Source organism: Muscardinus avellanarius (genome assembly GCF_963383645.1).
Source record: "Muscardinus avellanarius genome assembly, chromosome: X".
Taxonomy (NCBI): domain Eukaryota; kingdom Metazoa; phylum Chordata; class Mammalia; order Rodentia; family Gliridae; genus Muscardinus; species Muscardinus avellanarius.
Window position 1 is genome coordinate 47538965 of NC_137792.1, and position 13176 is coordinate 47552140.

Sequence of the window (13176 nt, forward strand, 5' to 3'; positions counted from 1 at the left end):
AGTAATACATTCATATATGTACACAATACTAGGTGTATTACCATCCACAACCCACCCCACTTTTCTGTCCTTCTTCCCTTACCTGTTAGTGAGATTCTTAGTGATACCTTCATGTATAACCTTATTTGGACTGTTTTCTTCCGCTATCTTCCTTTTTACCTTCCTCACTCCCTCCCCTGAATCCCTCACACTATTCTCTTTTATTGATCTCTCTCCTAACATTTATCTGAAGTCCTTTTAGATTCCTATTTTCTCTATAGCATCCACGTATGAGATAAAACATACGGGCCTGGACTTTCTGAGATTGGCTAATCTCACTTAGCATAATATTTTCTAGTTCCATCCATTTTCCAGCAAATTACATGATTTTGTTCTTCTCTATCCTTTGCCAATCTTTAAATTGTTTTTGTGTCTGTTTGGATATTGAATTCTAAGAGTCTATAAATATTTTGGAAATTAGTCCTTTATTAGACATACGCATTGCAAATATTTTCTCCAATTGTTTGCTACCTTTTTGTATGGCTTCTTTGCTACATGGAAACTTTTTAGTTTGGTGTCATCATGTAGTCACAGTTCTATACTTTTACTTTTGTTGCCTATGCTTCTTGATGTGATGTTCCGACAGTCATAGCCAAGGTCAATGTTAAGAAGTTCCCATATTTTTATTATAGATTAGATCTGTAATATTGCCCAAAACCTCATATAGGCTTGTTCTCCAGCTGGTGATGCTATTTGGAGGTACTTTAGGAGATGGAGTCTAGTTGGAAGAGGTAGGTCACTGGATCATGACGTGTGTGTGTGTGTGTGTGTGTGTGTGTGTGTGTGTGTGTTACCGTGGATTGAACTCAGGGACATTCTACATCTGAGAAACAGCCTCAGCCTATTTTATCTTTTAGTTTGAAAAAGAATCTCACAAAGATGCTAAGAGTGTTGCTAAGTTGCTGAGGCTAGCTTTGATCCTGCAGTGCTCCTGTCTCATCCTTCCAAGTACTTGGATTACAGGAATACACCACCATGCCTAGCCTGAAGGGTATATTTTGTTTCTTCCGCCTGGCTTCCTTTCTGTCTCCTGTCAACCATAAGGTTAGCTGCTTTGTTCCACTATGTGGTCCCACCATGTTCTTCCTCACTGTGCCCAGAAGCAATGAAGCCCAGGTGATAACGGACTTAAAACCTTTGAGAGCCAAAATATATTTTTGCTTCCTTTTTTTTTTTTTTTTTTTTTGCGGTACCGGGAATGGAATCAGTGGCATTGTACCTCCAAACTACACCACCAGTCCTAGTTTATAGTCTTTTTTATTTTTGAAACAGGGTCTCACTGAGTTGCGAAGGGCCTCTCAAATTAGCTGAGATTGTCCATGAACTGCAATCCTCAGGTCTCAGCCTCCTGAATGCTGGGATGACAAGCGTGCACCACCATGCCTGGCTATTTTTCCTTCTTAAAAGTTAATTTCCTCAGGTATTTGTCAAAGTGATGGAAAACTGACTAAAAGATATTTTCTGGGAGTTTAATAGTTTTAGGCCTTATGATTAAGTCTTTATTCCATTTTGGCATAATTTATCTCTATGTTGTGAGATAAAGGTCTAATTTCTTTATTTTTCATGTGGATATTCAGTTTCCTCAATACTATTTATTGAGGAGATGATCTTTTCTCCATTGTGTATTGTTGGCACCCTTGCTGAAGATCAGGTGATCATATATGTGTAGGATTATTTCTGGGCTCTCTATCTTGTCCCATTGGTCTCTCTCTTTTTTATGTAAATACCATACTTTTAAAAATTACTGCATGCAATTATACATCGCAGTGACATTTAATGTGATAAAAACTTAATGCAACAGCCGGGCATGATGGTGCACACTTGTAATCCCAGCATTTGGAAGGCTGAGACAGGAGGATCATGGTTCATGGACAGCCTCAGCTACTTAGTTAGGCCTTTGCAACTTAGTGAGACCCTGTTTCAATATAAAGAATAAGAGCCTGGTATGGTGCTGCACACTTGTAATCCCAGCATTTGGGAGGCTGGACAGGAGGAGCATGGTTTTCAGACAGCATCAGCTATTTAGTGAGACACTTTGTAACTCAGTAAGACTCTATTTCAAAATAAAGAATAAAAAATAGGGCTGAGGGTGTAGCTCAGAGGTACAATGCCTCTGGATTCCATCTCCAGTACAACAACTACCAAAAAAAAAAAGAATAAAAATAGGGCTGGGGATGTAGTTAGGAGGTAGAATGCTCCTGGGTTCCATACCCAGTACTACACACACTAAAAAAAGCTTAATGCACATAGCTTAGAGTATTTCTCTCCACATCCTACCTCTGCTCTTCCATACTCTTTTTGATTACCATAGCTTTAAATGTATTTTCAAATTAGGAAGTGTGGTGTATATGGGTTTGTTCTTTTTGCTTAAAATTGCTTTAGCTCTGTGGGTATTTTTTATTCCATAAAAATTTTAGGGTTTTTTTTTTTGTCTTTTTAGAACCAGGGATCGAACCCAGAGCTATTTTTCTTATTTCTATAAAAATGCCTCTTGGATTTTGACAAGTATTGCATTGAATTTACTGATCACCTCAGATAGTTTGTAAACTTTAACAATGCTTCCATGGTAAATCTTTCCCAATTTATTTTAAGCTATTTTTCTTTGTATTTAAACTGTGTTTCCAATAGATAATAAATATTTGTGTCTTGTTCCACTCTTACACTTTATTTTAGTGTATTTGGAACACTGACATTTAAAATAATTATTGAGGGGATATGAGGATAAATGTTGGTGTTAAAGCGATTGCCTAGCATTGTAAGGCTCTGTGTTTGATTTTGAGCATGAAGCAAAAAAGAAAGAAGGAAGAAAGGAAGAAAGGGAGGAAGGAAGGGAAAAGAAAGAAGGCACACAGGGGAGGTGTGGTGATGCATGCCTATAATCCCAGTACTTGGGAGGCTGAGACAGGAGGATCACAGTTTCAAGACCAACCTCAAATATTTAGTGAGACCTTTAGCAAAAAAATTAAAAAGGGCCGGAAGTGTAGCTTGGAGGTAAAATGCTCCTGGGTTCAATCCCCAGTATCACACCCACACATACACACACACACACACACACATGAAACAATATTTATACAGTTGGATTAACATATATTTTTACTCCTTGATATTTCTCGTCCTAATTTTTTTCCAGCTTTTGCCTTCATATTTTTACTTTTTTTGGTTTTAGTTGAACATCCTATGATTGCAAATTCTTTTTTATTAGCATGTTGATTATATTTTTTCTGTTTTTTACTTTTTAATGAAAATGATCATTTTTAATTTTTAATAAAACTGATTTAATAAATTAATTTATTATTTATACTAAATAAATTTATTAATTTAATAAAACTGATTCCTCCACCCCAGTGACTTTGGCTCCTTGTCATCATATATGCTATATGCCATGAGATCTTCCAAACTGTGAATGAAATAAATCTCTTTTTTGTATATTACCCAGCTTCAGGCATTTTTCTATAGCAATGGAAAATAGAGTAAGACATACATTTATGACTAATTCAAGTTTTTTATTTACATTTAGAAAGTTTATTTTTGTGTGCTTGTGGTAGTATTTCTATAAAGGAACCTATGTTTTCTGCCACTCTTATCCTTATATCTCCTCCCTGCCTCCCCTGAGGTTTCTTCTCATCATTTGGAGTCTCTCTTGTATCCCAATTACTTCCTATCCTGAACATGTTAAAGAAAACATATGACTCTTCACTCTCTGTGATTGGCTAATCTCACTTACCATAGTGTTCTACAAGTCCCCCTATTTTCCTGCAAATATGCAATTTTATTTTTCTTTATTGCTGAGTAGAATTCCATTGTGTGTATTTCCCATAATTTTGTAATCCATTCATCTTTTGATGGACACCTAGGTTGGTTCCATAGTTTGGCTATTGTGAATTGTGCTGCTATGAACATGGGTATGCATATATTATTGTATTTTCTGGCTTCAAGAACCTCAAGTGTGGTATGGTGGGATCATATGGTGGATCCATTCCTAGTTTTTTAAGGACTCTCCACACTGATTTCCGTAGTGGTTGGACTAGTTTGCAATCCTATCAACAATGTAGAAAAGTTTCTATTTCCCCATAGCCTCACCAACATTTATTGTTTATGACTTCTTCATGATTTCCATTCTGATTGGGGCTAGATGGAATCTCAGTGTAGTTTTGATTTGCATCACCTTGATTGCTAATGTTATTGAACATTTTTTCATGTATCTATTGGCCACTTGCGTCTCCTCTTTTGTGAAATGTCTATTCAATTCAGTTGCCCATTTTCAAGACCACTTTTAAGCAACACTGTATTGTTCATGGGTAGTGCATGTACCTTATTACAAAATAATCCAAATTCCTCTTTTCTAGCCCTTGTAGCATTTGTTTCACACACATACACACACACACACACAAATACACACACACGCATATGCAAGCATACATATGTATATGTACATGCATACATTACATAAGTATACATATTAAATATATTGTTGTCATTATTCTGAACATATGGTTATCTTTTAGATCCATTAAAACAAGAAAAGTAAAACATTTTTCTATTTTCCTTTAATTTGCTCATTCTTTGATTCTCTCCCTTTCTAGATATAGATCTGAATTTCTGAACTATATCATCCATCTTCCTTTTTTTAAATTTTTTGTGGTACTGGAGTTCCTGGAAGCCCTTCTACCTCCGGGCATCCCAGACCTATTTTACACTTTTTTTAAATTTGGAAAAAGGGTCTCTTAAGCCAGCGCGGCTGGCTTTGAACCTGCGCGATCCTCCTGTCTCCACCTCCCAAGCGCGGGGATTACAAGCGTGCGCCACCACGTCCAGCAAACATCATCTTCCTTCCCTCACACGAATTTATTTTTGCATTTCTTGCACGGTATATCTACTGACAACAAATTCCGTCTAATTTTGCTTGCTCGATAAAAGATTTCTTTCTCCTTCACTTTTGAAAGATAATGTCACAAAGTATTGAATTTTTAAAATTTCTTTATTGGTGCATTGAAATCATACATTTTAATGGGATAAACGATGGTGGAGACACACATGCACACATCACCCAATTAGCCCATACCCATTTCCCACCTCGTTCCCTCCCCATCCCTCCTCCCCATGCTTAGCTTATTGATTGAATTTGATATGTTTAAGTACATCATGTGCTTTAGAGAGTTTCCCTCTTCCCCCCTCTCAACCCCAAGTCAGCGTATGTTTTCTCTCAACACCATTTCTCTCCACCTTTTTCTTGCATGATTTCTGAGAAGTTGGATGTTTATTATTATTATTATTATTATTATTATTATTATTATTATTATTGGTGGTACTGGGGTTCCTGGAAACCCTTATACCTCCGGACTACACTCCCAGACCTATTTTATATTTTTATTTGGAAACAGGGTCTCTTACACCAGCGAGGCTGGCTTCGAACCTGTGTGATCCTTCTGCCTCCGCCTCCCAAGAGCGGGGATTACAAGCGTGCACCACCACGCCTGACTAAGTCGGATCTAATTTTTATCTTCTCTTCAGTAGTTAAGATATGTTTTGCCACTGGCTTCTTTTAATATGTTTTCTGTATCTTTGATTTTTTTTTTGTGGTACTGGGGATAGAACCCAGGGACATTCTACCTCCAAGATACACCCCCAACCCTATTTTTTATTCTTTATTTGGAAACAGGGTCTCACTAAGTTGCTGAGAGCCTCACTAAGTAGCTGAGGCTGGCTTCGAACCTGTGTGATCCTCCTGTCTCAGCCTCCCAAGCGCAGGGATTACAAGCATGTGCCACCAAGCCTGGCTTGTTTTAATGTTTTTTATCTCTAGCATCTTAAATTTTTTCCAAACTTCCATCTCCCTGCTTACATTATCTATCTTTTTATGTGTGTTGTGTACTTTTCCATTAAAGTTTTCTCCTCTAGAAAGCTCCCATTCTATGTATCTACACATGTGTCTCTCCCATTTAGGAGGGGAAGAATTTTTGCCATGTAACTTCCTTTCTCTAATGGATATAAGACAAATTCTTGATTTTTTCAGTGTATTTAGTTTTTAGTTCTCATTAGCATAGAGTGCTGATTTCTAAGTTCATTACATGGACAACTGAAAACCATAAGTCCCTCCAGAAGGTTTTCATTCATCAAATCCTCAAGTTTAAAAACAGAAAAAATATTTCATGATATTTAAGAAAAGGGATGGGAATGGAGAAAAAGATCTGCCATTGATGTGGGAATGAACTCATGAGGCTCTGGTATCAGTGGTGAGTTATGGGAAAGGAAGAAGGGGAGAGTGAAGAAGAAGAACAGGTAAGTTATGATTATCAGTTTGACTATTGGAGACTCAGGTGTGCTTTTGGATAAAGGTAACTGGATTGAATTTAAAGAATAAAAGATAACTGAAATCTTAGTGACATCTTTGTTAGGGATCTTAGTACTTTTTTTTCTTCCTGAGATGGACGGATGAAAATATCTGCACTGGGATCTGGACAAATGTGTTTGTATGTGTGTGCATGCATGCATGTGTGCAAAGTGGAGATGAAGTTTTAGAACAGGAACATTTGACAGGAAGGGCTTTGCAATAGAGTGATGTTTGTATCTCTAGTGTCCATCGGAATTCTGGGCACATAATGGTTGTTCAATAAATGTTTAAAAATACATGAATAAAAGAGCTTATTTAACACTTTGTGAGAAGAATTCCTAATAAAAATTTAAACGTTTTTTTTTGTTTTTTAATAGTGCAGATGGAACCCAGGAGCATTCTACCTCTGAGCTACACACCCAGCTCTTATTTTATTATTTTGAAACAGAGCCTTACTAAGTTGCTGAGGATCTAACCAAGGTGCTGTCTCAGCCCATCAAGTTCTGGGATTAAAGGCATGCATATCATGCCCAATTTTAAAAATTATTTTGAGAAAAATAAAATGATCTTCACCTCCCATTTATGAAAAGTTATCTAATGAAAATGTAAAAAGTAAGTAGCCAAAGATGTTTGAATGGAAACTAGTATCTCAATAGTTAGACCATACAGGAGTTCATTATAGCGACAATTTTATTTACCATTATTTGGAATCAATCCTTAATTTATCTCCTAAATAATTTTCTACCCCTTTTCTTCAACTCATTTCCTCCTACCCCTATATTTCTAGTTTATCCTTTCCCCTTTCATACTTCCCTCTTTCCATCTCCTCATTTCTTTCCCTATTCTATTTCATCTCTCTCCTTCCTTGTTTTTCCTTTTCTCTTTTTTCTGGCCTCTTGTCATTTTGACACAACACTAACAGTTCCTTATGAGGCTTGAGGGAGATCATGCTAGCGGGTTGAGAAATGCAGCTGATGAAGTTGCTATAGGCCAGGCCTTGAAGGTACTTATGTTCATATGATTTTTGCCTAATGCTTTTTTGTTGTTGTTTTTGTTGTTGTTCTGGTGATTGAGCGCAGGGCCATTCTGCTTTCAAGCCTTTTTACTTTGAAACGAGGTCCCACTATGTTTTTTTTTGTTGTTGTTGTTTTGTTTTGTTTTGGTGCTACTGGCGTTCCTGGAAGCCCTTCTACCTCCGGGCTACACTCCCAGACCTATTTTTACATTTTTATTTGGAAACAGGGTCTCCTAAGCCAGCGTGCGCGGCTGGCTTCGAACCTGCGCGATCCTCCTGTCTCTGCCTCTCAAGTGCGGGGATTACAAGCGTGCGCCACCACGCCTGGCGAGGTCCCACTATGTTTCTAAGGCTGGCCTTGAACCTGTGATCCTCCTGTCTCGGCCTTCCAAGTACTAAGGTTCCAGGCGTGCACCACCACCACCACGCCAGGCTTATAATAATGTTTTAAAGCAGAGAAAGAGTCTCCTATGATTTAAGCTATAAAAGAATTGTCAAGAAACTAAAAGGAAGGATAGACGGCTTGGAGGACAGGGAAAGAGAAACCTGTGGCAGCAGGGAGACACCAAAATTCTATAAAGAGCAATTTAAGGGAGCAATTTAGCTGTCCCATCACTTCCTATCCTCTGGCCTGCTCTCCGGAAGCAACACTTTTAAATTCTTCGGAAGCATTTTTTGTTTTTTGGCAGTCTCCATATCCAAATAGTCTGCATAAACCTACCAATAGTCCTTTGGTGATTGGCTTTAGATGTTAACTACTTATATGAGAATTTATTTTCCACAGCATACACCCACAAATATTACAAGTATTACGTGCTCATCAAAAATTTTAGCTGGGCGTGGTGGTGCACGCTTGTAATCCCCGCGCTTGGGAGGCAGAGACAGGAGGATCGCGCAGGTTCAAAGCCAGCTGTGCTGGCTTAGGAGACCCTGTTTCCAAATTAAAAAAAAAGTATAAAAAATAGGTCTGGGAGTGTAGCCCGGAGGTAGAAGGGTTTCCAGGAACACCAGTACCACAAAAAAATTAAAAATTGTAATACACTGAAAAAAAAGTAGGGAAATGAATGTCTGTACCAAAACCCGGGATGAATCCCTGGCCCCAGCAATAATAACTGAGCGTTTTCTATGTGGAGGTCACAGTTGTGTTTTCCGACATATTCGGTTACAGAGACTAACCAAAAAAGCAGGAAGACGACGCTTGGCTTTCTGCACCAGGAAACCTTAAGAATAAGCAGCAGCAAAAACCGCTAGGTTGGAGGCGTTGCAATTGCAAGTATCCTTTAATTTTCCGCAGGAGGAGGGCGGGGCCAGGCCAGCTGGTTCTTAAAGAGCCAGCCGGCTCCCAACGCCCTGCCCAGCGGGTGGCACGGAAGTGCTAGTCCACACCACGTGACTGCGACAGGCGACACTCTGGCTTTCCCAGAGCAGTCTCTATGGTATTCTCCCCAGCCCTCCCGCCCCTTGGGTAGCGGCGGTCACGTGACAGGCTGGGGTTTACGGCAGGTGCCCACGTGATCCCGGCCTGCAGCAGGGTGGCTGCGGTGAGGTACCTGGGCTGGTGAAGGGCGGGCGGTTAGGTTGAAGCCGCCGCCACCGCCGCCGCCGGCGGACTCTACCGAGCGACCGGACTGGGGCGCCTCCCGCCGGCCGAGGCGTTCCCGGCTTAGCGCCTGCGGCACGGCTTGGCTCTTTCTGCCACCTCCGCCTTCGCGGTCCCCACCTCTTTGCGGGTGAAGTCACTTTTGGGTTCCGAGACCTTGGGGAGTAAGGCCCAAAGTCCGGACTACTCCCCAGCCCACCTTTCCTTTCCTCAATTCTTCCGTCTTTTCCTTTGCACCCGAGTCACTTGGCCTTTGAGCTGATCGGCTTGGTCGAGCCTCGAGGCCAAGTTCGGGGCTTAAAGGTAACTGCGGGCAAAGCGGCCCCCCAGTGGACAAAGGCGGAGGCGGGAATTGAGCAGGCCTAAGGGCCGCAGGCAATGCGAATAGGCAGCTGAGGGGGTGAACCAGAAAAAAGGAGAGAGAGAACTGCGGCTTTGGAAAGGACTTGTTGCACGATGGAAGAATCTGACTCGGAGAAAAAGATGGAGAAAGAGAATCTGGGGCCGAGAATGGATCCTCCACTAGGGGAACCGGAAGGCTCGCTTGGGTGGGTGAAGGGTATTTATGTCAAACCTGGAGGGGAGGGTGTTCTAATCGTAGAGCATATTGTAAATTAGAACACACCACCCCCCAACTCTCAAGATAAATTGCTTCCGTTTATCAGTAGGGTTGATCAGAAACATGCTTTTGATGACAGGGTAAACTGAAAAGGGGGACTGGTTCTAACTGGGAAGAAACAGCCCTTGGGATGGGGCTGATAATCCGTGTGTGTGTGTGTGTGTGTGTGTGTGTGTGTGTGTGTGTGTGCGCGCGCTTGCTTGCTTTAAATAATCAGTAAAGATGGTTTGGCATCACCATGTTGGGGCTAAGACTAGGAAGAAGATTGGTATTTCCTGGTCAGAGACCAGTGGTGTTAAGTACATTCTGTTCTGATTTGTACCTGATTTTGATACTTGTGTTATTTGTGCTTTGTGCTGTTGATAATGGAAAGACAGCTTGGAAAAACAGCATAAGGACCAAAGATATTTCCAGATTTAAAAAATAGAAAGCTGAGCCAGGCGTGGTGGCGCACACTTGTAATCCCCGCGCTTGGGAGGCTGAGACAGGAGGATTGCACAGGTTCGAAGCCAGCCTCAGCTGGCTTAAGAGACCCTGTTTCCAAATAAAAAATATAAAATAGGTCTGAGAGTATAGCCCGGAGGTAGAAGGCTCCTGGGTTCCACCCCCAGTACCACAAAAAAAAAATAGAAAACTGAATTTTTTTTTAAAAAAGAATATTCAAGTATAAAAATACTTCTAGATTTATTAATGCATTTTACATGTTGCTATCATTAAGTTTTTAAAATCACAAAAAGTTGAATCTTGAATTTTAATGAATCATTTATATTTCTAAATATATCGTAGGGGCTATCTCTTGAGCTTTTAGTTAAGTTATAGGAACATAAACCCAGTTTTACAATTTAATAAAATGAGAGCTACTCAGCTGAGTACTCCCACAGAGCTATACTCAGCTATTGTATTAAACATGCTCTTTTTTCACCTCCACAGTTATTAGTATTTCTTTAAATTTCTAAGGCAGTTGGATCATGGGAATTCTGTCTTTTGGTTTATATCTGCAGGTGGGTGCTACCAAATACAGCCATGAAGAAAAAGGTAAGATGTGATAGGTACATCAGAAATATGAAGGTAAAGGTAAGAGATTACTATTTGGAAAATATATAGTATAAATATACCTTTTCTGGGATATTACAGGAACCTTCTGCATGGTTTTTCTGACTCTCATTCCTTTGCTGTCAGATTTAATTTTTCTAATGTGTACATATGAATTAAGCCAGATATACACATAATACATAGGCTTTTGCCTGCATATTTATTTCTAACCCAACTCAAAATGGAATCGATGTAAGGTCTTACTTACATCAGTTCTTCAGCTGGAATTGGACACTTTTTCCTTTGTGTTCTTATGGTTCTGTGCCCCACCTTGGGATTTAGGCAGAATCACTAAGAGTGCAACAGTGGAGCAAATTTCTTAAAATTTTGTTTCAGTGAACTCATTAGTAAAATGGTGATAATATTACCTATCTCAAAGGGTGGTTGAGAAGTATGAGTAAATGCCTGTAGAGTTTATATTAGTACCTAATGATTAACTTTTTAGATCTTATGTAAGCAGGTGAGGTAAGACCTTTTTATTAAAAAGAAATTTATTTAGTATTAATTTCACCTAATAATTCAGTTCTCTAAATCTAATTTGCAAAGGAAATATTGATGATACTGTTTAAAGTTCCTAACAAGCCAGGCATGATGGCATACATTTGTAATTCCAGTACTTGGGAAGCTGAGACAGTAGGATTGCAGGTTTGTGGCCAGCCTTAGCAACTTAGTGAGATCCTGTATCAAAATAAAAAATAAAATCTGGGCATGGCGACGCAGGCTTGTAATCCCAGCATTTGGGAGGCTGAGACAGGAGGATTGCAGTTCGCAGACAGCCTCAGCTATCAGCTACTTAGTGAGGCCCTTTGCAACTCAATGAGACTCTGTTTCAAAATAAAGAATAAAAAATAGGGCTGGGAGTGTAGCTCAGAGGTAGAATGTCCCTGAGTTTCAACCCCACAATGGCAAAATAAATAAATAAGTAAATAAAATAAAATAAAAAATAAAATACGGTTGGAGGTATAACTCAGTCTCATAGGTAGAATGCATCTGGGTTCAATCTCCAGTGCTACACACACATACACACAGACAAAATTGCTATCAAAAACAGTACCCTAAAATATCAGATATTTCTACATAATTTAAAACAAAAATTAACTTGATTTAATGATTCCACAATATATACATGTAGCAAAATAGCATATTGTATCCCAGAAACACTTAGGAACCATTTTAGCCAAGGTATGATAGCACATGCTTGTAATCCTAGTACTTGGGAAGCTGAAACAGGAGGATTGCAGGTTTGAGGCCAGCCTCAGCAAATAGTGAAACTCTCATTAACCTAGTGAGACCCTGTTTTAAAACAAAAATAAAATAGGGCAGGGGGTAAAACTGGTAGAATGTCCCTGGGTTCAATCCCCAGTGCCACACACACAAAAATATTAGCTGTTTGTCAGTAAAAATTAAAAATAAAACTTTTTTATACCAGCTTTACACTGTCTCAGCAGTGGCATTTACTTAGTAAGATAAAGTTACTTGGCAAAATTGTTAGATTGAATCAAGGCTGAAAGTAGTACATTTTCACTATTGTTCCTTATATTTGTAATCCAAATTTTTAGGAAATATCTTGGGTTTGAAGGTAAAACATGTATTTCTTTCCCTTGAAAAGCACGGTAATTAGAGCTATATTATATAAATTTTAGATTTGAAAGGACTTTTTTGTGGTACTGGGGATAGAGCCCAGGAGCATTCTACCTCTGAACGAGCTACATTCTCAGTCCTATTTTTTATTCTTTATTTTGAAACAGGGTCACACTGAGTTACAAAGGGCCTCACTAAGTATCTGAAGCTGTCCATGAACTGTGATCCTCCTGTCTCAGCCTCCCAAATGCTGGGATTACAAGTGTGCACCACCATGCCTGGCTGGAAAGGACTTTTTTTTTTTGGTGGTACTGGGGTTTCTGGAAACCCTTCTACCTCCAGGCTACACTCCCAGACCTAGTTTATACTTTCTTTTTTATTTGGAAACAGGGTCTCCCAAGCCAGCGCGGCTGGCTTCGAACCTGCATGATCCTCCTGTCTTTGCCTACCTAGTGCAGGGATTACAATTGTGTGCCACCAAGCCCTGCTTGAAAGGACTTTTAAAAGCCATTTTATTCAATTTCTTGTAGTGTAAGAATATGCAGTATTTTTAACAGGTGTTTTTCTCTATGTTAAATGCTAATATTAACAAGGAAACTTTATCTTCATAAGGAAGTATTTTCCACTGGACAGTTCTCACTGTTAAAATCTCTCCTGCTTTGTACCTTTGTTTTGATAGCTTGCCCATTCTTTTGAAGAACATATTTTGATCATTTATTATATGTTAGGCACTGGAGATATAAAGAAAACTCCTTCCTAACTCCCTTAAGGAGGTTACAGTCTTGTGAAAGAAAGATCCCCAAATGAGTAAATGTACCACATTATGGCCTTTGCAAAAGGGGAGGGGCAGAGGTAAGACACCTGAGTCAGTCTAGGGATTTGGGGTTAGAGGATAGAGG

General features: G+C 39.5%; 1 protein-coding gene across 2 annotated transcripts in view; it reads left to right on the forward strand.

Annotated features, from left to right (window-relative positions):
* Positions 1 to 9441: 9441 nt before the first annotated feature.
* Positions 9442 to 13176, forward strand: part of RRAGB (Ras related GTP binding B) — a gene marked incomplete at both ends in the record, with an annotated part of 30309 nt that continues 26574 nt past the window's right edge. For both annotated transcript variants that reach the window (XM_080718306.1, XM_080718307.1), the window contains 2 exons: positions 9442 to 9533; positions 10606 to 10639. In XM_080718306.1, the coding sequence (XP_080574432.1) occupies positions 9442 to 9533; positions 10606 to 10639 (126 nt within the window). The remainder of the gene's footprint in view (positions 9534 to 10605; positions 10640 to 13176) is intronic.